The sequence below is a fragment of the Equus caballus genome, chromosome 10, assembly GCF_041296265.1.
Source record: "Equus caballus isolate H_3958 breed thoroughbred chromosome 10, TB-T2T, whole genome shotgun sequence".
Classification (NCBI taxonomy): domain Eukaryota; kingdom Metazoa; phylum Chordata; class Mammalia; order Perissodactyla; family Equidae; genus Equus; species Equus caballus.
The window spans coordinates 65270591-65294692 of NC_091693.1; the positions used below are offsets into that span (position 1 = coordinate 65270591).

The 24102-nt window shown below is 36.1% G+C and overlaps 1 protein-coding gene and 1 non-coding gene across 2 annotated transcripts in view; one reads left to right on the forward strand and one right to left on the reverse strand.

The window, feature by feature from the left end:
• The window catches only part of SEC63 (SEC63 homolog, protein translocation regulator), a 67912-nt gene that overhangs the window by 21394 nt on the left and 22416 nt on the right, over window positions 1-24102 (reverse strand). The window contains exons 2-12 of the mRNA XM_023650880.2: window positions 19869-19968; window positions 15396-15510; window positions 13885-13997; window positions 9400-9461; window positions 8756-8814; window positions 7439-7489; window positions 6340-6448; window positions 3615-3709; window positions 3382-3514; window positions 1947-2039; window positions 792-946 (exon numbers count right to left, since the gene is read on the reverse strand). Coding sequence (XP_023506648.1) covers window positions 792-946; window positions 1947-2039; window positions 3382-3514; window positions 3615-3709; window positions 6340-6448; window positions 7439-7489; window positions 8756-8814; window positions 9400-9461; window positions 13885-13997; window positions 15396-15510; window positions 19869-19968 — 1085 coding nt within the window. The remainder of the gene's footprint in view (window positions 1-791; window positions 947-1946; window positions 2040-3381; window positions 3515-3614; window positions 3710-6339; window positions 6449-7438; window positions 7490-8755; window positions 8815-9399; window positions 9462-13884; window positions 13998-15395; window positions 15511-19868; window positions 19969-24102) is intronic.
• LOC111775516 (U6 spliceosomal RNA) lies at window positions 22763-22869 on the forward strand. The gene has a single exon (XR_002811223.1). It is a non-coding gene; the product is annotated as a U6 spliceosomal RNA (small nuclear RNA).

A 24102-nucleotide genomic window follows, 5' to 3' on the forward strand; every position in this document is an offset into this window, starting at 1 on the left:
GAGAGCGTTCTTTAATTTCCAGGTGTTTGGTGCGAGCTATTATTGTTTACTTTCACAGACACGGATTAGATCATGAGGCATGTGAAATGCCTGCTTCTGAATTCTAAAGTTTTTAATTATAACTTAAAATGTGATCAAATTTATAAGAGTAACCCAATTACTTTAAAGGACAGAGAACTGATGTAAATTTTTAATACACATTAATTCTACCTTAATATACTATCAAATCCAATGTCGACCTTCTACCCACTTTGTCCAATGTCTACAAAGTAATGTTGAAAATCTCCTACAAAAATTACTGTTTCATTCCGTTTTTTCCATTATTTCCTCAAGTTTTTCATTTATACATATTTTTGCTATATCTTAAGATTCAATATCATGTCTTTACTACAGATTATATTTTCATCTTTATTTGACCTACTTATTTTTTGAATGCTTAATTTTTTCTTTGTTCATACTCAACCAATAAGCCATGAATGAAATGACTGGAAAATATACAGTGCATTTTTACTGAGTACATTCATCGTTGGTAACATAATACAAGGAACAAAGTGCTAACTATTAAAATGCACCAAATCCCAAAGTAGTAAAACGGCTTAGAGCAGTCAAATATTATACCACAGCTACCTAACCCAGAAAATGTCAGCAGAGTCACCTGGGGGACAGTACAGAAGGTTTAAGTCATTCTAATCTAAGAAATTCATCGCACCCATTTCTAAAAACTTTTCATTCATGCTACCTTTAAATGACATGACAAACTGCTTCAACATGTTAAAATAGCCGAGAATCACCTTTTTATGGTTTGAGACCCTCCTAAGATTGTCCTCTTCAATGTGAGGGAGCTGCAGGAGGGGGGACTTGAACTGCTGCAGGCCTTGCACAGCCATCTGGGAAAGCTTCATGCAGTTTTCTAGGGATGCCAAAGTTGGAGCACGAAACTCCCTTTCTTAGAAAGAAGAGGAGGAAAAGAAGAAACAGGGCTGGACTTTTTATATGATCAAGAGTATACAATTCATCACAAAAACAAGATTCATGTAAACATCCTTAACACCTCAATTTTTATTTTTTTTTTTGGTGAGGAGGATTGGCCCTGAGCTAACATCTGCTGCCAATCTTCTTCTTTCTGCTTGAGGAAGATAACTGTTAAGCTAATATCTGTGCCAATCCTCCTTTATTGTGTATGTGGGATGCTGCCAGGCACGGCTTGACTGAGCAGTGTGTAGGTCCACGACTGGATCCAAACCCATGAACCCTGGGCCGCCAAAGTGGAGTGTGAGAACTTAACCACTACACCACTGGGCCAGCCCCTCAAATTTTAAGATGATGGTGTTGATGTTCCTTTAAAAGTTACTGGACAAGATATAAAAAATATACAAACTTCATCAAATGCACATTATCCAATAACCACCATTGATTTAATAGGAAAATTCTTTGCATTACCTCCAAAACCAGTAAATTATCAGACATTATCAGTATCGAGACTGTACTGACACTATGCCAAGAACTGACATCATCCATAACAACAAACCACAATCACTAACTTCCTTCTTAAGACTTAAGTCTCCCTTTCCATTACTGACCACAAACTCCCTCATTCATTTTTCCCTTCATGGAAAAAACATGTCAGGTGAATTTTGAATCACCGTCATATCACTTAAAGAATTATTTCAAACTTGTTTAAATACAGAATAACTTAACTCTAAAAACATTCAGAGGAAGGAAAAGGATATAGTAAATCTTTGTAAACAATAACAATAGATAAAAAAATTAAATTCAAAAATATAATGAGTTGTGATAAAGACTTTACCTAATGGAAAATATAGGAAAGAAATAAGAAAACCATGAACAAAATTGGGAAAGCTGATTCAATTTATAAAACTATAAAGCGTAAGCTGCATATGCTTGCAAGAAAAAGTACAACATAATTAATTATATTTCCTCCGCACCTTCACGGCTCCGGGCCATTATTATTAGTTGGCAGATCACATTAACCATTTCTTGAAGTAGAGAAGGGCATTTTTTTAGCATAAATTGCTGATCTGAAAAACAATAACAAACCTGAAACAAATCATTTTACTTTTATAGTTAAAACATCTTTATCATCTGTAGTCCAAAACTAATACTAAATTGAAGTTGTCCCACAAATATTTTGCACAAACTCAGAATTTTTACAGGTTGAACACAATAGTTTCTCCTCAGCAGCACTACGTCAAAAATCAGCCAGAAAACCCTAGCTCAGATTAGATGTTTCATAGGCAAATTTTTAACATCATGGTGTTGGGTTTTATAAGTTAACTTCCCACCTTTTTCTTTGGAAATAGTCAATCTTAAACTTCATCCCAATATTACTACAATTAAGAACTTTAAGAATTTTATTCTTGTGCACCTAAGTTTCTAAAGTATAATTATGGATAAGTCCACAGACTAAGAATACCTGTCAACTAAACACGGGGGGCGGCAAAGAGACTCTTTCATTTATATTTCATATAATAGTTAACCATTAAGATCATCCATTGGAGTTGGTACTCAACCTAAGAAAATATTTGTCCCCTGTTTCTTATATAATTGGCAAAAACGGAGATAATTTCATATCTGTACAGAACTCTGGGAACAGAATTACCAGCTAACTTACAACTCCAATAATAATGCCTAAATAGTGCTCTTTCATTCATTCCAACAGAAGCATCCCATCCTATCACCAACCACTAAGCATCAACTGGCCTTGTTTCCAGAGGAGTTTGATTGAATTATTGGCTTAAAAGACAGGGGACAAGGAAGTTTCATTAAGAAAGAACATTTATTCCCTAAGGATAATAACCTTCTTTTAATACTTCAGTTGAAATCATGCAAGTGAAGAAGAGATGATGCTCAAATTCCTAACATCCCTGGAAACACCGCTGTCCCAATCTATTGCTTTTCCTTTCAGTAGAACAGATGGCTTCAAGCACTTATAAAACTTAAGATAAAGACTAAATAGACACTTTACTGGTAACCACTGCTGGAGGGTGGTGGTGGTGGTGCAGGGGTTGACTGAAATATTTGTTGTGAAATCTATTTTTTCTCCCCACAAAGAGTTTACAAAAGCCCTTTTATAAAAAAGTCATTAGGAACTCCTGTATATCAGCAATTGACTAAACATTTCTCATAGAGTATTCCCTCACCTTGAAACATCAAATTTTAACATTTGCCAAAACACCTGACTCAGAACTTCAAAGTATTTGTGAAGTAATTATGTAGTATATAGATTTCTTTTTAAAAGGCCCTTGCGCAATTATATGATTGAGCAAAAACCAACAGCAACAGAAACACTGCATCATGAGCTCTAGTTAAATCCATTGCTTTTGCAGACTAAAACCCTGCAGATATTAGAATCACAAATACCTTCTTCAAGGGTCTCAGGAATTTTCATTCTGGCCAGATGAGACAGCAAAAGAACTCTGGCCTTCAGGCTATATGGGCAGGTAAGCGGAGGCTCATTCTTCTTTAAATTAATGCTGCCAATTTCTCTAATCAGCTAGAGTAAATAAAATACTTATTCAAAAAATATATACTTAAAAAGCATTTAACGTTAATACTTAAATACTTTATCAAGGAATTTGGGAGACAGGCCTAACCTGAGGTATTAGAATATTATCTGTAGGTTTGCTTGTGGCATCTTTATTATACTGAGGATCAAATTCAGAGGCTCCAGCCAAAACCATGATAAGACCTAGGAAAACAAAAGAAATATGAAGGTAAATAAATAAATGTGCTCTTCCTATTAATTTCCCCTCCTATAATCCCTCATTAATCCTAGACTGAGGCCGTTTTCCAGTCATGCACAATGCTAAAAATCATCTTAATCCCACTACTACAAGTATTAATTTCTCCCATAAAAAAATAAACATTTCTTTTTTAAATGTTGTGCAATATTACCTATCACAAGTGAATAGAAATATGCATCAAATTAAGGGCCCCAAAGCAAGTGGATGCATTAAAATCACTTCAAACAGCATCTGTTTCTAGATCTAAGTATGTGTTCCATAGAAAACTTCGAGAGAGTATTAAGTATTCCATGCGATGTTAGTAACTGGTAATGTGAAAAAAGGGGAGGGGTCTGTGGTTAAATAAGGCTGAGAAATAATGAGTTAAAAAGAGTTTTAAGTTTCTTCACTTCGTGACTTTTCAGAGCCTTGAGTAAACTAAAATACTCTGTAATTTAGAGAAGTTTTAATTATGGAACCCTGGATGGTTTTATGAGAGTAGTGTTCCTTGAAGTACACATGATTTGCAGCCACCTATATTAGCATTATTCTCGTTAGCCTATACAAGCTCTTTAATGACTGGCATGATAGTCATCAATCACACCTTACAGCAGAAAATACACGCCATGTACCACAAAGAGCAGGACAGTACAGAGGTTAAGTGCACAGATCCTGGAGTTTCCAATTCCTAGCTAAAGGGCCTAGGACAATATTTTTCACCTCTCTATAGGCCTTCGTTTCTTCATATGGGTGACACACAGTAAGCACAGTAATATGTTAGAGCTACTACTAATACTACCCTCAAACATTTTCATGAAAACAACTGTTCCTAGACAGTTATGTAAATGGTGGTAATGCTAAAGTAATCAAAGATATATAACCAAACCCACCAGGAACATAATGCTTTTCTGATGGAATTAATTGTGTGAGGCTAAGTATCACCCTCGGAAATGAAACAGAAATCAAGATCACTGATGTAAAAAAAAGCACATTAAAACAGATTATAAACATGAAACATTTTCATAAGGGAGTAAGTTTCTATATTAATATTTTAATCTAGCACAAGGAAGAGTGACATGTGTGCATAAGGGAAAGTAACATCCATTCATTCCACAGCAATAAAGGAGCTGCTCATTCCTCAGAAATGTAAGATCTGTTCACACAGTCACATGATCCTGAGGAGTCTCTTTCTCATTACTAAGAAAGTTAGTAAAACTGGAAAATCCAAAACACAGAAAACTTCATTCAGGTTTTGGAACAAAAATGCAGTCTCCAGTTAAGCACAATTTAAAATTTAAGCCTCTTTTTTTTTTCTTAAGAAGAGGAAAGAGGATGTTTATGATTTTTGCAGAGCAGTGATTCTGAAAGGGAACTCTATATATTCCAGAGATAAAAGTTACAATGTTAACTTTATAGGATCAAAGAAACTATTTAGGGAGCCAGCCCTGTGGCATGGTGGTTAAGTTCAGCAGGCTCCACTTCAGCAGCCCAGGTTCAGATCCCAGGCACAGAGTCATGCTGTGGTGGCGACCCATATACAAAGTAGAGGAAGACTGGCACAGATGTTAGCTCAAGGCTAATCTTCTTCAAGTAAAAAAAGAAGAAGAAGAAGACTGGCAACAGATGTTAGCTCAGGGCGAATCTTCCTTAGCAAAAAAAAAAAAAGAAGAAGAAGAAGAAAGAAAGAAGAAGTATTTAGGATGGTACTTTTTTTTTAATAAGAAATTCTGGGGGCTGGCCCCGTGGCTGAGTGGTTAAGTTCATGCGCTCTGCTTCAGCAGCCCAAGGTTTCACCAGTTTGGATCCTGGGCGCGGACATGGCACCACTCATCAGGCCATGTGAGGGGGTGTCCCAGATGCCACAGCCAGAAGGACCAACAACTAAAATATACAACTAGGTACTGGGGAGATTCGGGGAGAAAAAGAAAAAGAGAAAGAGAGAAAGATTGGCAACAGTTGTTAGCTCAGGTGCCAATCTTTTAAAAAAAAAAAGTCTACAAAGCATTTCAAACAGAAATTCTGAAATAAGACTGCAGGAATGAAATATTCTGGCAGTTTTCCTTCAACATACCCAAGACCTCTACTTATTTTACTACGATTGATAGAGCATAATGTACTGGTTTAGGACTCGGGAATCAGATTGCCTGGGTTGCATCCTGGATTTATACTTATCATGTATCCTTGGGCTCAGTGTCCTCATCTACAAAATGTGCTTAACAACAGCCTTACTTATGGAGGAGGTATAGCAAAGGTTAAATGAGTTAATACATGCATAGTCCCAGCAATGCTGGCACACACAAATACTCAAAAAATGTTAGCTAGTAGTATTATAAAATTAGTCCACATGAAGCTTTACCACAAAATTTCTAAAACAAACAATAATATATACACACACACACACACCCGAGTAAATGGGAATAATAGGAATACATATCAAGAAATGTGATAAAGGGCATTAGCATTTTCTTCCAGCTTTAGTGATATGAACTGAGTATCTATAAACTGTAAAATGGAATTTCTGCAATTGAATATATATCAACTCCACATAAGTGACTCAGGAAATAATCTAATATCACAATTACTTAAATTTACTTACGTTTCATATCCATATTTCGGGTTTTATAAACAAAATATGTATAAATCTGTGTTGTGCGTATTAGAATCTGGTCTCCACTATAGCGTATTGAGCGATACCACCAAGAACCCTAAAACACAAATAAAATTAAAGAAGAAATAAAGCATCAAATTTTCCAAATGTTCATAAACCAATAAAAATACTTGAGCTTTAGAACAAATGCCTTTGTTACATATTTCAAATGATTTATATAGCAAAAATTTATACTGCTTGACCTCTAATCACCAACCTAGCTCACTACATACATATGCTTAAAACATTTAAGTTTCAGCTAGAAATTGTTTGATGACAAAATAGGAATGAAACAATCAATTGCTATAAGCAACAAGCTAGTTCCTGACAGATATCATGTCTTCAACAAATATTTGATAAGTAAGTATAAGAGCAACTTTATAGCTGATACACTACTTTCACTCACATTACTCCATACAATCGGATCCTCACAACAATACTATGAAGAAGGCAAGACAAGCTAACGATTAGCCTCAGTGTGGGACTCAGAGGAACTATAAAATCAGAAAGACCACCACCAGTTACAAGAGCAATAACAGTAAAATCATAAACTTCATGGAATCTCCCTACTAGGGTCCTACGCAGCTGTTTTTAAAAATGAGGTTGCTCTCTATGCTGTACCCCTAATTTATGAAGCAAAAATGTCACAGAACAATACATACAGCAAGATCACATTTTTTAAAAGTGTGCATGTATACTTAATGCATAGAAAAATATTTGAAAGGGAAAAGACCAAATTGAGCAGTGATTATCTCTGACACAGAAATGGAGTTGAGGGAGGTAGTGAAGGAAGATTTTCATTCTAAACTCTAAACCCATCCGTATTATCTCAGTTGTGCGTAAATTTTGGATTGGAGGGAGATATATTTTAACATACATAAGTGATGTCACCTTTAGAAGACAAAGTATAGTTGAAGCTAAGACTCTTAAAATTCAAGGATCAACGGATTATATTCTAATACAAATTACAATCTTATAAGGAGACTCTCCAAAGCATGCCACCAATTCTCTTTCCAAAAAAATATTAATGAAAAGAGCTAGAACTTACCACAACAACTGGAAGGATAACCATGAACGCCAATCCATATACAAGTAAAACCTAGAATTGAAAAGACGAAAAAAAAGTGGTGGCCTTCGTCAGGTAAACTATAACTTCTATGAAGACTTATTTTGAGGCTTACATGTGGGAGGCACTATTAAAAGCACTTCTCATGTATTATTTTGTTTAATCCTTATTTTTAAACTGTGTGAAAAAGGTACCATTATTATTTTCCTTTTGCAGATAGGGAACCTGCAGCATATATGGGTTACATGGCTTGCTAGATCACACAGCTAGTAGGTAGCAGAGGTAGGACTGGAATCCAGGCATTCTAGCTCTAGAGCGTATGCTCTTATCCACTATAATAAATTACCTTTTAATTTGCTCTATAGATAACACTAGCAGAACAGCTTTATACGTATTTCCCTTCCAGTCAGGTACTTATATATCCACACCTTGGCAAGCAGTTGGTGCCTTGGAAATGACTGATAGAACCCTGGGTTTCTTTGCCTAAAGATCAAGGAGGAACTTCATAACGTTCTGTCTGCAAGTAATTTCTGTCTATTGTCTCAGATTTTTCGCCTACTGCTTGATCCCAAATCTGGTAGCTAACTATCTTTTTCTTCTCTAATATTGCCAGAGTAACCCTAAGTATGATAAACAACCTTCTATACAGCAACTATATACCTTTGAAGACAATGCATGTTAATCTGCCATAAAATAACATCAAATAGCCATTTCAAAACAAATTAGACTATATGGATATTTTTATTGCTTCAAAGATAGCTCCTAAATAATTATTTTCAAGAAAGTTGAAGAGGGAAGCATCTACTCCTGAATAATAGGTTAAGGTAATTCCTGATGCTTTTAGAGTTGCAGCATCTATCAGTGATTAAAGTCTGATACCCTACTGCCTCCTGAAGAACCATATGGAATATATATATCATTAATTTAGCATACATTAATCTAGGCTGGGTAAATGTGAAAATTAGGATAATTTAAATTCTGAGCACTACCTAGGATAAATGTAAATACTATAAAAAAATAGTAGTTCCTCAAACCAAGGCTAGGACCTGATCTGAAACTGCCCCCAAAAGAAAAGAAATTACCACAATTCTAAGGTTTTAAAATTAGATTTAGAACACACTGCCCCAAACCAGCAATCTAATAATGGGAACCAAGTCCTTTCTCCATTATGTAGAAACAGTCTTCACAATACAGAGCTAAATTAAAAACAGTATCCCAGTACTTTCTTTGTAAAAGCTCTCTTTATATTACCAAGATATGTCAAATATATTATAATCCATCTCCTTTAAATGCACTCACCAAAATTGAATTTTTCTGGTCAACTATCCAAGCTGGCAGGGCAATTCCAAAGCTTGTGGCTAAAATAGAAAGAATATTTCTGACGAGTCTCCACTTGCAATTTTATTTATTTATATCCCAAAATTCCATCTCCAACTCCCCAAAAAAAGCTTTAAGAAAGATTCTCTTATTATATCCATCCTCATTACACAAAAGTTAATGGATACGGGTTATATCTGAAACTTTAAATTTTTCCAGAGGGGAAAAATAAAACCTCTAAGTACATGAATTCCTTCTTCCTAGAAAATCTAAATTCTTTCATATGGCCCCAGTTTATGTAAACACTATGAAAAGACAAGAAAATGTTTAAAGTCAATAAAGAAAAACAGATTTTTTTCCACCCAATTTTTGGAAAATAGGATAACAGGAAATAATGAATGACTGTGACTACTCTTCTCATTAAATCAATCTAAGTTCTACCTTTCAAACTAGTCTCTAGAAAGAAAAATAAAGTAAAAATTAAAGGGAACTCACATATCTGTTTAACTTCTGTGGTTATAATTTTCCTATTCATAAACTAAGAAAATTAAAATATTCTTTTCAACCTAGTTAACATTTTCATAATATATATATCGTCAGTATTTTTTACTCATCATTTACCACACCTTGAGGCCCATCTGGATTTCCAAACTCTTCCCAATTTTTCCGAGATTCTTCATCAGTTAAACTAGCATCAAAAGAACAAAGTTGCACAATTAGAAAGCCATATCTAACAATAAGAACTTGTATATATAAACTCCACTAACCAGCCAACTCACTTCTTAAAGAGATTAATTTCAGAGACTCAAGAAGAGTAAGGAGCTCTACATTAACACAAAATGCTAACTATTGAGACTTGATACAAATTCCTGGTTCTCAAGTTTAGCTAGTTCAAGCCAGATGAAACTTTAAACACTACTACATCTTCTGAAAAGTCAGGGATCACAGGTGACTTTTTTTTCTTATATGCGCATATATTTTCTAAAATTTCTTCAATGAGCATGTTTATACTTTAATAATGATGTATACTTATTTTTAAATATAAACAATATATAATTAATAATCACTCCTTCAAAACTGGCACATTACCACATTCTCAAAGAAAAAAGTGAACATCTGTAAAACTCCATTGCCATGGAAAAGGTCATTTGCATTGTGCTAAGATCACAATTTTCTCCTAAGCCAACTGCCAGCAGGACTATGGAAATATCTGCTAAAGCAACAGCTTCCTAACCAGGCAATAAGAAAGTGAGAGAGACTTTTTAAACACCTAAATATAAATATAACCCCTGAACTGGGCAATGGCTCAAGAAAAAGAGAGAGAGTGATTTTATTCCAGATCCCAGTATAGCTGTTAAAAAAACATTAAAAGAAAATTTTAATTCCTTCAAAAACTTTACAATGTTGTTAAGGAGGCAAGGCAGACACACAAAAGAATGACCAATAATATAATAACAAAGGCATTCTTGCAGACCAATTGGCAAAAGATTCTGTTTATGTCCAAATCCAATTTTAGCCATATTTCTATTTCCCAGAACAGATGCACTTAAAATACAATGTAGTTCGTATTTAACAAAGCTCCATGTTGAGAGAGAGAATACAGAAGTACCTTTACAAAACAGCAAATCTTCTCAATGATTTGAAAATATTTTAAAATTTAGATTTGGTCATTTATGAAAACCAGTACCTTGGTGTCGTTAGTCCTTATTTAACTCTAACTCCACTTACACTATTTGACCTAAGGCAACAGTAAAATACAGAAACCAATGAAAAGCATTATTAAAGAGGCTGCAAGTTCAGAACGAGTGGGGCCAAGATTCTTTTCTGCCAACGGAAGGATGTTTCTCAAAAAAGTTTTGTCCCAGTTTCCCTGGACAATTGGTCCACTCCACCCAGAGCTTTAGCTATAGTTTCCTCTCAATAGTAAGTCTTCTAATCAGATTCTTTCCCCCAAAATAATGATCTCTGCCCTCTTCTGCCTTTCTGATGATGGCATCACAATAAACTGCTCTGTTTGCTATACAACACCTTCAGATTTTGCAAAATAAAGTACGGCTCACATCACAGAAGCACTCGATTTTTCAACCTGCACACACACACCTGATTACAAGTCTATTAACTCATTAATTAAACCACTTGTACAACTGCTGTGTGACAGGCACCATGCTGGATACTCAATCAAATCAAAGGAATCATCGCCTTTTTAAAAAGTCAGTGAAAAAGCAACTATTTTTTGCTACTCAGTGCTTCAGTCTAACACCATTACTAAGACTTAAAGTACTTAAAGAATTATGTGATTTTAGTATAATTCATCTGTAACAAGCTTAAACAAAACCAGTGATGCTAACATAATTTTTAAAAATTCAATGAGTATAAAGTGCCCTAAACGTGGTTATATCCCTTAACTTTGGAGGTGGGAGGTTGTGTCACAGATCTAAAGAAATCTATGCCCCTTTTGCCATGGAAAAAAATGCACATTTATAAATAAACAAATTCTGTACATAATTTCAGGGACCCCAGAGTATAAATCCTGACCTAGAGAATGCTTTCACTAAATTATCTATGAGTGCCCCTAAGCTGGCTATGTAGAACTAATTTACATGTCATGTGTAGGAACACATAAAAACACACGTGTGTGTTTGTTTTTTAAGACTGGCACCTGAGCTAACATCTCTTGCCAATCTTTTTTTTCTCTTCTCCCCAAAGCGCCCCCCAGTACATAGTTGTATATTCTCATTGTGGCATATGGGACGCCACCTCAGCATGGCCTGGTGAGCAGTGCCATGTCCGCGCCCAGGATCCAAAGCAGTGAAACCCTGGGCCACCAAATCGGACGCGTGCAAACTTAACCACTCGGCCACAGGGCCAGCCCCAAAACACACGTTTTAAAAAATTAAAATAGCTTTAAGGTAATATCTATGCTGCCCACTTATTAGAAAGTAGCTTAAAGAGAGGTTTTACATCCAAAAGCCAAATCCCAACTATATCCAGAAGAATGAACCAGAGTATTCAACAGCTGGTCTAACTTCTCAAAAATAACCATACCTCGGGGCTTGCCCCGTGGCTGAGTGGTTAAGTTCGCGTGCTCCACTGCAAGCGGCCCAGTGTTTTGTTGGTTCGAATCCTGGGTGCAGACATGGCACTGCTCATCAAACCACGCTGAGGCAGCGTCCCACATGCCACAACTAGAAGGACCCACAACGAAGAATATACAACTATGTACCGGGTGGCTTTGGGGAGAAAAAGGAAAAAAATGAAATCTTTAAAAAAAAAAAAAACCATACCTCCCCTTTAGGTTAGAACCTGCTATGAAGAAATAGGAATGACCTAGCTAGTTTGTTATAATGGACAAATAAGGGAGAGGAACTATCCTGAATAACCAAAGAAAATTCTAAAAAACTTTGAGGATCAAAACCTGTAACGGCACTCCAAAAGCTACTTGAGTTATACTTAGGCTGCTGGAGTTATACGTAAGACGGGAGCTTTAATTCAATCACTTAGAACTTAATTTAGTAAACTGCACACCTTGATCTAACGTAGGTATACCTGTACAAGGTACAAGATCTCAAAGTTCTGGGTCCCAAAATGATTTTACTTCTGCATTTGTCTGATAAAATCATCAACTACTTAAGATGTTTCACAGACAAAATTTCTATATCTTGATCGTGTAACTGAGTTAAAACCAAAGGCCATATATTATTATTCTGTACTTTTTGAAATAGTTACAATACATCATAGTCAGATTTTCAGTAACCTGAGAACAAAATCATGAACTTGGAAATGTTACAATACCTGAAGACTCAGGGGCGGGGGGAACCTGCACCAAAAGCACTAAGACGAAAACTACTAGTTAAATAATTTTGGCTATCTGACTTCCTCTGGAAATCCTCAGTTCTTAAATTACCTGAAGACAGCAACTAAGGCACTGCAATACTTGTGCAACGAGAATAAATGCTCGAAGGAGACACACAGTAAAAAGAGGGAAGGAGACACCAACTGAAAGATAGCAATTCGGAGGACATCTGCCATGCAGAAAAGAAAATGTAGTACAGGCTTCAGAAGCTCCTGAACACACTGCTTTATCACAGAATCATATTCACACAGATAACCAGCAATCCGTGGAAAGGGGGGAGAGGAGACAGTCAATATACTTTTATTAAGCACAAAAATGAGTAAGACAATATTTCCCAAACTTCTGTCATTCACACGCCACTTTCACAGTTTGCTATTATATCTGAGTATCTTATTATTTACTTCTATTTTTAAAATTAGCTCACAAAATTATACATCACCGAGTCCTTAAAACACTGGATATCTTATCTATATCTATTCTTAATTCAACATAAGGGCTGTGGGGGGGCGGGCCAGCCTGGTGGTGCAGCGGTTAAGTTCCCACGTTACGTTTCAGCAGCCCGGGGTTCACTGGTTTGGATCCCAGGTGTGAACATGGCACCACTTGGCAAGCCACGCTGTGGTAGGCGTCCACATATAAAGTAGAGGAAGATGGGCACAGATGTTAGCTCAGGGCCAGTTTTCCTCAGCAAAAAACAGGAGGATTGGCAGCAGATATTAGCTCAGGGCTGATCTTCCTCAAAAAAAAAAAAAAAAAAGAGCTGTGTGGAGATATACCTATCATGAGTCCTGAAGAACCCAGCTTTCTTTTATCTCCTGTAAGAATAACGACTTTTAATTGTACACACCCTATCCCGTTTCCCAAAGATTAAACTGGTCTTTAAACAGTTTAAATGAGACAAGCTACATTGCCAAAACAAGAGAAAAAGATCCAGCCTAATAAAAAGCCTACAAAGGAAAACAAGGTGTAAGCATATCCTCTTCTAATCAGGATGCTTAGAAAATAGCTTGATTAACATATCACTTACTACTTAATTTAACCACTTCACATGACAAAAGCATTACTCTAAGTTACTTAAAAGTAAGGTTTAGTTAAATTACCACTTCAGGGTTGCTAGGTAGCTCCCGTAAAAGACACTCAACATATGAGGTGAGCATTTAACAAAAGTGTATGACAACTATTTTGTTTACTATTTTATTCAAATAGAAAACTGTCTGTACCACTCTTAAAAATGTGTAATGGGTCCTATGATACTTACGCTGCATAAGCTTTTGCTATTCTCATGAACATAACTTCATCGCCTCCTTTATCTGGATGATATTTAAGTGACAGCAAACGATACTGTTTCTTAATTTCTGCTACTGTTGCTCCCTAAAAGGAAAAGCCTTGTTTCAGTAAAAATAAGCACAATGCCGTAAAAGCATAATCATATTGTGAACCTAAACTATGAACTAGTCAATATTTCCAGAAGGCGAAAATGAAGTTTTCTTCCTCTATGTTTGTCCTATATATTTCCTATGTGTTTGAAATCTCCATAAATTTCACCCCATATATTCTTAAAATAAAAATATACTTATTTTGTCCAATGTATTTATTTTATTGAGTACCTACTATGTGCCATGCAGTACCCTAGGCACCAATGATTTGAGAGTGAAACTATATAATGCTGTATTTAAGTAAAATACAAAAGTAGTGATATTTAAATATCAAACAATGATCACAGTAAATTAAGTTTGGCTGGCAAACCTTCAAATCAAAGGTTAATTTCCTAAGAAATAATCTGAAGAATATCTGGTTTCATTTGCTTGTGAATATTTTAATTTTAAGTAAACACTTAATAAGTTTACCTTAGTTATTTCCCAAGTAGACTCAATTTCTATTAATAACTTTTTCATATTGATTTTTTATGGCATTAAATTGCCCCCAAACCTTTTAATCTTAGAAAATCTCTCTTGATGATCATGATCACCACAATAAGAAAAATCAGAGGATATGCAAACTTTTCTTCTACAAAGCACAAAACTAAAACTCCTCACCCTGTATTAAATGAATCTCTGGATCAAGTCCTCTACTGAGCAGAGACTAGAGGTAAAGGAAAACAGTTTGGGGAAAAAAATGGAAAGAGTACTTAGATTCAGGTTGGCTACTAAGAACTTATGGGACCAGAGATAAGACACAAATTTTCTAGGACTCATTTTCTCCATCAGAAAAAAAGACTAGATGATCTCTAGCATTCATTTCAGTTCCAACTTTCCACTGTTATACCTAAAAGACAAATTTTCTACTGGGACTCATCAATCAAGTTCAATCAATAGATCATCTTCTAAGGGACATACCCAAGGTTAACCTGAATTTCTATGACAATGACATCAGTTCTTTATAAGACATAAAGACTTAACATAGAGCCTTAGTGTCAACTAACACAGGGTCATAAGATTTTTATCATCCAACTAACAAATGAACCTCCTGGTTTTAACTTTGCATTAAACTACTCTTATACATGCCTTTTAAAAATATACTAACTTTTCATCTCAACTTCAAATATTCTTATATTTTAGCAATTACAAACCAATAATAGGATGGAAATCAACATCTGTAGCTTAAAAAACATACGTGCATTAAATAATGGATTAGATGTTATTTTAGTAAAAAGTTTAATTGACCAAAGTCTGATTTCTTTAGGCATGGCCCAGTTTTTTTAGCATGTGGATCTATAGTATTTTCATGGGATCATTAAACTAATGTGCATTATATAAAAAGACTACTTACAGGATCCAAATTTAATACTTCATAAGGATTGTATTCTTGATATTCTCGGTCTGTTTTGGAAACTTTGTATACAAGGAATAAGAACAATGCCCATCCTGCAAGCAGAACTATCTTCCTGTTTAGGAAAAACATAACAGAAGTATAAATAAATACATCTATGTGGTTTTCCTTAAGATTCTAAAGACATTATGGCAAGATCAAGGCATAAAATAACCTAAAGTGGTCCCATTATCACCAGGCTACTGACAAACTCTATAAGCACTGGGTTGTAAACTCCTGTTAGCAAGGACAGTGTCATTTTCACCTTTGAATTCTCTAGAATCTAGTGCAATGCCCTGCATGCAATATTCTTTCAGTTACTAGTCACAGAATTTTAAGTACAGAAGTTAATTCGACGTACTAACTGATTGGACCCACTACATTAAATCAAAATATATTAATACTAAGTATTCAGTAAATCATTTAATGTGAAAAAGAATTGCTCTTGACCTTGCAATTACACTTTTAGTAGGATAAACTCTGAAAAATAATGAGTCAACCGTGCAAAGATGAATAAATACGCCTTGTTTATAATAGTCAAACCTGGGAGACAACCTAAATGTCCATTTACAGGAAACCAGTAAAATAAACCATTTTACAAGAGACTTAATAAATAAACCAAGAAACAGCCACACAATGAAACACTTTTTAGCCAATATAGATACAGAAAAATGTGCGTAATAGGTTAAAAAGATACAAAAGAACATATAGTTTGGAAAAAAACTAATTTCTTCTCTCCACTATGTCCTGTTTACTAAAAATATTCAAAACATTGACGTTACCAGTATTGGAGAGGCTAAAGAAAAAAAGAACTCTCATACACTACATTCTGAAGGCCTATCTGGCAATAAGGTACCAAAAGCCCTAAAGTACAGACCATTTTAATTATCAATCTACTCCACTTCCAGAAATTTAGAAGGAAATAAACTAGAATTAAGTATATATAAAGTGTAAAAGGGTGGTTACAGATATAAATAATAGCAGAAAACACACACACCCCCCAACGTCCATCAATAGACTACTGGACAAATACCAGTACATCCATACAGTGAAATACTATTCAGCCACCAAAAATATTATTTGCTGTGGAAGATTATCTGCCTTGTATTGTTAAATTAAAAAAGAAAAACAGCTTTCAAAGTTGTGTGTATAATATAATCCTATTTTTTGTAAATAAAAGTTTATTATAGATAAAAATATAGAAGGTAACATCTTAATAGTGGCTATCTGTAAAATGATGAAATTGTGTAATTTTTATTTTTTAAGACCCTTTGTATCACAATTTGTTACACTGAGTAGGAACTGTTAAACAAAGACATATAAAATGAATCATAGGTGGCCTAATCAAACAATATTGAACTGACCTGTTTCAAAGACAGAAAGAAAACATTTCATGTGTTTAAGTCTGCTTGGTAGAAGCCTAAATTAAACATGTTTATTTGGAATGAGCCTCTAGGATCCAGTTCCAACCCACCTGCTTACCTTTAATCATTCCTGATTTTTCCAACAAAATAAATCCCTATCTCCCAAAGTTCCCTAAGCTTTGCCCATCATCATGCTTTTGCTCTCTTGGATCTTTCTACCTAGAATTCCCATTCCCCATCTCTGCCTATCCAAACTCTATTCATCCTTCAAGATTCACCTCAAATTATCCACCATGCAAGAAGCAATACTTAACTCTTGTCAAGATGATCAATGGGGAGACTCGTTATAGTCACAAAGAAGGACAAACCATGACTTTCCTCCTCTGACTCGCTGCAAGCTCCTTGAACACGTGGATAGGATCTTATTCAGATTTAACTAACCCCAGAGTAGCTTAAACACAGCTGGCACTCAGATGCAAATTTCTTTCCATCTGGCCAAAATAATGCTCTAAACCTTATTAAGAGCAGAATACTGCAAGCTGCTTTCCATACTATCTACATGCCCAAGGACAAAGAGGGAGCCCTACCTGGAACACTCCCACTTTACCTGGCTATTTAGGGAGAGGTAAAGAATATAAGCTCTGTAACAAAACTACCTGAGGTCAAATCCCAGCTTCACCACCTATTAACTGAGAGATCTTGGCAAGCTGCTTGGCCTTTTACAATTCAGTTTCCAACTTTTAGGGTGGGTTTGAGAATTAAACAAGATTAGGTATGTAAAGCACCTAACAAGGTGCCTCACAGATAGTAAATATTCAATTCACATTAACTACTGGCTGTTATTAGTAACTCTGACCCAAATCTCAGCTCAGACCTCACTTACTTAGGGAAGCCTTCTCTGTCTCCAGGCAGAGTTAAGAGCCCTTCCTCAGCTCTTTCATGGCACCTCCCTTACTAAACCTTATTCTCATGACTTGTTTACTCACCAATATCCCTCAAGACCAAGTTGCTGAACTACGTCTATTTGTTAATTACAGCATATCAGCACCTAGTATAATAGCTGACACATACATAGTAGGCACACAATAACTACCTATTGAATGAATTATTTAAAATAGTAATTTTAAACTCGAACCCACAGTTTGCTAATACCCTCAACATGCTAAAGAACACTTGAAAATACACTTGACTCCCACACAAATTAGTAACTCCACATTTTGTTCTGCCAACTCCCCCAAAAGCTCAGAAAACAAAGATAATAGTGAAATTGAAAACCACTAAAGCAAGATTTAAAAGCAAACAAGAGTAGAAGGGAAAGGGAAGAAAACACCTAGGATATGCTACACCACATGATAGATGCTTTATACATAGCATCTGGCTTTTAAGCCAAAGAATGAAGGCAGGAGGAACGAGGCCCATGACAGAACCCCCAGGCTGATGAAAATTACCACAACCAATAAAACCATGCTCTAATTTCCTGAGAGCCAAAGCAAAGGTGGAAACATAATGATTACAACACGCTCCATGTCCAATTTTTTAAAAGCATGTTTGGTTCCTCTGAAAATTTAAGCATTTTCCCTACGTAAAGCTTCAATAATTATCTTGTGAAGTTTCTTCTTTAAGGACATTTTAAAAGCCATTTTGGAAGCAACTTCCAGAAATTAGAGTACTACACAATGACTGCTTAATTTGACTGCTTAATTTTGCAAGAATGCTTCAGGGTTAAGCAGTAAAAACGTTCTGAGGGTTTCTGACCTTATCTAAAATTGTTACCAGTATCTATTTAAATTCTTCCTTATGCATCCCTTAATCTGTACTTCCATTTAAGTAAATCGGCTTGCTAATCACCAAAGAGAACTTCACAGAGTTGGGGCTTCTTCCTTGTAAACCTGAGGTTCAGATACGCACAAAGTGTTGACCAAAGCCCAAAAAAAACAATATTGAGAGGCCAAAAATATTTGCCTTGCTGCCTCATAAAAGTTTAATTTAAAATGAGAAGCAATAGCAAAGAATAGACAGTGAACATGAAACTACTCTTATATATACTAATTTTGCTTTTTAGTTTCACATCATTGAAGAACTCAACACCAAAGCTAAGATTTCCCTCCCTCTCAAAGGAAAAGTCAGAGAGACCTTCAAAAGTGACACCTACCAGGGAAAGTCAAACCTTACAAAGAAAACTATTTAAACCCCCTGAAATTACACAGATATGTTGAAAACTATCATTATCATTTAAAACAAGATTAAAAAATAACTGGTGCTACTTTTACTAATGTCCTCTTCCAGGTCTTCTCCTTCTTTCTACTGGAGAGACAGACGTAGGTAATTCACAAGATACAGTCCTGCAATGAGGGCAACTCTTTCACATATTAGTTTCATCTATTACCTCCAAACGGATGACTTAGAATGAAGGTCTAAAGCTCAGGCCCTAAACCAGTGTACCCCAGAGCCTCACAAAATCAAATGGGCCCACTCTAACTAAACACGCTAATGGCTTGTTTAAGCAGATGGGCCTGCCAAAAGAAAGGTGACTAGGTCCCCGCTCCACCTATTCCAGCTGCAAGACCTTGGTCAAGTTACCTCATCTTCCTAGTCTCAGTTTTCTCATCTGAGAAAAAGCAAAAACATCTACCTTGAAGTTAATATAAAACTAATGAGATAACATACAAAGCCCTAGCACAGCACCTGGCCTACAGTAGGTGCTCAATAAACTCTATCATCATGAAACGCAAACTTGGCCATGTCACCTCCCTGCTCCTGATAATCTTTTAAACATTCCCCCATACTCTTTAAGACAAAATTTAAATCTTGACACAAGACGCACAAGGTCTTCCTTCAACATTTGACTTCTCTTTTTCCCTTCCTCCCCGAGTCAGAAGTACACTCTCTCCTTTGAGCTTCTAAATCTCTCTGTTCAGACAGCTCTTGAATTTACTAATCACATCTTATCCCTACTAAGGCTGTAATTTCTTTACAGACAGATTTTCTTCATTGTTCTAGCTCTATTTTACATGCTATCTAACAAAGATTAAGCACTAAGTATGTTTTTTTATTGAAACCAATTACTTACTTTACTGTAGGAATAATATTTGGCTGGGGTTTTAATAACCGCAAACGATACCACATACATCTTCCATATACTTTTCTGATATTCTTTAATCGAATTTGCTCTGTCAAAAAAGAAAAATAAGGTGATAAGTTAATCGTTTTTCACAGGGATGACAAAACCAGAGTTAAAATCATATTAACCTTCATTACCATGCTAGTTATTCTACTGGAACATTAAAGTACTGCCTACTTAAATAACCTTTAAGAAAAATTCAGAACATAAGTTAAATTTTCTGCCACTAAGAAAAAACGATCTATATGGAAAATTTTATTCAACTACCAGGCAACCATTTTCCAAGTGAGACTTAAATAACTTCTGGTTGAAAAATGCAAAAACTGACTTGAACCCAAAATATTCACTCATATAATCAGCAATTTCTGAGAAATTCTCTCCTCTTTTCCCTTCTGCTATAGAAGAAACAAAAAGTATAAAATAGCTGGAGCCAGCCCTGTGGCTGAGTGGTTAAGTTCACGTGCTCTGCTTTGGCAGCCCAGAGTTTCAGTGGTTTGGATCCTGGGCGTGGACCTAGCACTGCTCATCAAGCCATGCTGAGGTGGTGTCCCATATAGCTCAACTAGAAGGACCTACAAGCAGAATATACAACTATGTAGTGGGGGGCTTTGGGGAGAAGAAAAAAAGGTGTAAAGCAGCTGAAATGTGGTTTATTAAAGAAACTAAACAGAAACGACACTCTTCCAACATAAAAATAATTACGTTAAATTAGAAAAATCACCCAAACACGTAAGAAGTTAAAACAAGTTCCTATAAGAGTTATGACAAAAAGTATTACTTTTTAGTCCCCAGGAAAAACCTGCAAATCGATTAGAAAGGAATTAAACCAAAGCCAAAATATCATGTCTGGTTTTACTAAAACTCACCACAATCACTTGAATAACTCTCCCAAGTTAGAAAAATTCTTTTAAGTAAGTTTTAAAATAAAAATCCACCTTTTCATGAAGACAGCATGCAGAAAGCAAAGACAGAAGATCCTGCCCCTCCTAAAGCCAAAGCCAAAACAAAGGCTTAGAAGGCCAAGAAGGCAGTGCTAAAAGGTGTCCAGAGGCGAAAAAAAAAAAAAAAGATCCACAAGTTATCCACCTTCTGGTTGGCCCTAGGCACTCCAAAGGCAGCCCAAATATCCTTAGATAAGCAACAAGCTTGACCACTATGCCATAATCAAGTTCCCCCTGAACACTGAGTCAGCCATGAAGAAGACAACACACTTGTGTTCATTAGGCAGGTCAAGAACAACAAGCACCAGACCTAACAGACTGTGAAGAAGCTCTACGACCCTGACATGGCCAAGGTCAACATCCTGATTAGACATGATGGAGAGAAGGAGGCTCCTAATTATCACGCTTTTTTTAAAAAATATTCGACTGGCTCCTAACTATCATGCTTTGGATGTTGCCAACAAAACTGAGATCATCTAAAGTGCGTCAAGCTGGATAATACTAAACATCAATTTTTTCATAATATTAAAAGACCGCAAAACCACAGTCCTTAAATGAGATGCCAGATAAGTAAAATAAGTCTACATATAAAAGAATGCTCCAAAGCCTCCATGTAATAAGTCCAACTACCCTGTTACTACCACGTTTTGAGGAAAGCAGCCACGTGGGAGAGATTGTGGCAGGAGAGATCAGATCAAGGTGTGATGAAGAGGGATCTAGGTAGCAGAAGGGGTGATGGCAGAAAAGGAGACTGGTAAAATGCAGGAGGAGTGATCAAATAAATTAATATATTAAGGATAAATGGAGTCAGTTCTTCACTGTCAGAGCAGGGAATAACATATATGAAAAGACAGAAAACAAGAATGAATCCTGTGGTGTTGGACTGGAATTGAAGGCATTGGTATAAACTAATACCTTTTAATATAGAAATACAGATGTAGATCTATATACGTACATACATATTTCCTAACTTTATTAAGCAAGCCTAGAAGCAGTGACATCTCAATAGCAGTAAGCACACCTAGCACCCAGATCTTGGCTTCTAAATACAATTCTCTACTACCATGAACCAGGGATCCAAGTATCTTCCCATAAAATATTAAAAAAGGGAAAAGAATGACTTTATAGTGAAGTGTGGTAGGCTGAATAATTGCCCCCCAAGATGTCCACATCCTAATACTCAGAAGCAGGGAATATATTATCTTATATGGCAAAAGGATCTTTTTTAATCACACAGATGTGATTAAAGATCTCGAAATGAGGTGATTATCCTAGATTATTTGGGTTGGCCCAACAAAACCACAGGGGTCCTTATAAGAATGAGGGTCAAAAGACAAAGGTGATGTGACAATGGGAGCAGAGAGTGGAGCGATGTCCTTTGAAGATGGAGGGAGGGGCCACAAGCCAAGGAATACAGGCTGCCTCTAGAAGCTGGAAAACACAAGGAAAGAAATTCTACTCTAGAGCCTCCAGAAGGAACCAACCTTGCCAAAACCACAACTAGCCCAGTAAAACTGATTTTAGACTTCTGGCCTCCGGAACTAAAAGAGAATAAATTTGTGTTGTATTAAGCCACTAAGGTTGTGATAATCTGCTACAGCAACAATAGGAAACTAACACAGAAAACCTGGCAGACACCATCTTAATCAGGTGATCAGTGAACATCACCAGCAATGGGACAAACTGCAATCATATACCATCTGCCAGAATACTATGAGAAGAACAAAGAATTAGTTTTGTGAAATTCCTGTCTAAGATACATAACCTGAATCTAATCATGAAACAACACCAAACAACCCAAACTAGGTTCATTCTATAAAATGAATGGCCTGTAATCTTTAAAGTCAAGGAAAAAGTGACAAACTGTTCCAGAGTGAAGGAGACTGAAGAAACGTGTCAACTGTGCTGGCTTCTGCAGCACATATACTAGAATTGGAACAATACAGAGAAGATTAGCATGGCTCCTGTGCAAAGATGACAAGCCAATTCATGAAGCAAAGGGGAAAAAAAAGAAACATGTCAACTAAATGTGATGTATGATTCTGAACTGAATTTTTTTGCTATAAGGAACATCATTGAGACAAGCGACAAAACTTCAATGGGGTCTGAGAATGAAATGGAAGCAATGTTAACTTTCTGATTTCACACTTAAATTATGGACACTTTTGAAAAATACCACTGGTGATTTTTTAATGTGTACTTCATTAAATTAAGCCTCCACAGTCCCCATTTTCAAGTAGAAAACCAAGGAAACATTTGATAAGATTATAAGGACATTGCTGAAGTCTCTTTACCAACCAGGGAGCTTGATCTATTCAAAGGAATAACATTCTCCCAGGGTCCCTGACCTAGAGAAAGTACACACGGTTTTCAGCCCCAACAGTCTTGCACAATGTGCACAGGCACCTTGTAAGCTTCACTCTGCCAATCCAAAAATTAAATCGTAACTTTTTAGAACATTTAAGTTAATCAGGAAATCCTTCAGATTATGGTTTACACAGTAACAGTGGCATTGAGATTTCCAGCATAACAAAATATTCATAGTACACATTCCAAAACTATATATGAATGACTTCCAGTCAAAGTAACCATCACAAGTAAAGTCCTTCTAGATAGTTTTTTATTATAAGACACTTAGAAGAGTTAAAAAAAAAAAAACCTCATTTATAAACTTCTAGTTTATAGAATTACCAGTTTCCTGGCCAGTAAAACTTATGTTAGCATTATCATTAACTTATGATACAGCTTTTTTGGTTCTTGTGGGGGTTTTTTGAGAAAGACTAGCCCTGACCTAACATCTGCCACCAATTCTCCTCTTTTTGCTGAGAAGACTGGCCCTGAGCTAACATCCGTGCTCATCTTCCTCTACTTTATATATGGGATGCCTGCCACAGCATGGCTTGGCAGTGTGTAGGTCCGCCCGGGGGATCTGAACTTGCGAACCCCAGGCTGCTGACATGGAGGGTGAAAACTTAACTGCTGCACCACCAGGCCAGCCCCTTATGATACAGTTTTTAAAGAAATTACCCACATTTATAGAAAGGGAAATTACAAGGTCATAAAACAATTCTGTGATTTTAAAAGCAACACAACAACATATTATGATTGCTCTCAGGAGCTGGACATAAAGTTTACATGTCTGTGGAGTAAGTCTAGGTTTGGAGGAAGGTTATTACGGTTGTTTCATAAGCTGTACAACGCCTTTGCTAAAAGAGTCACATCCATCTGTGCATGCCAGGACG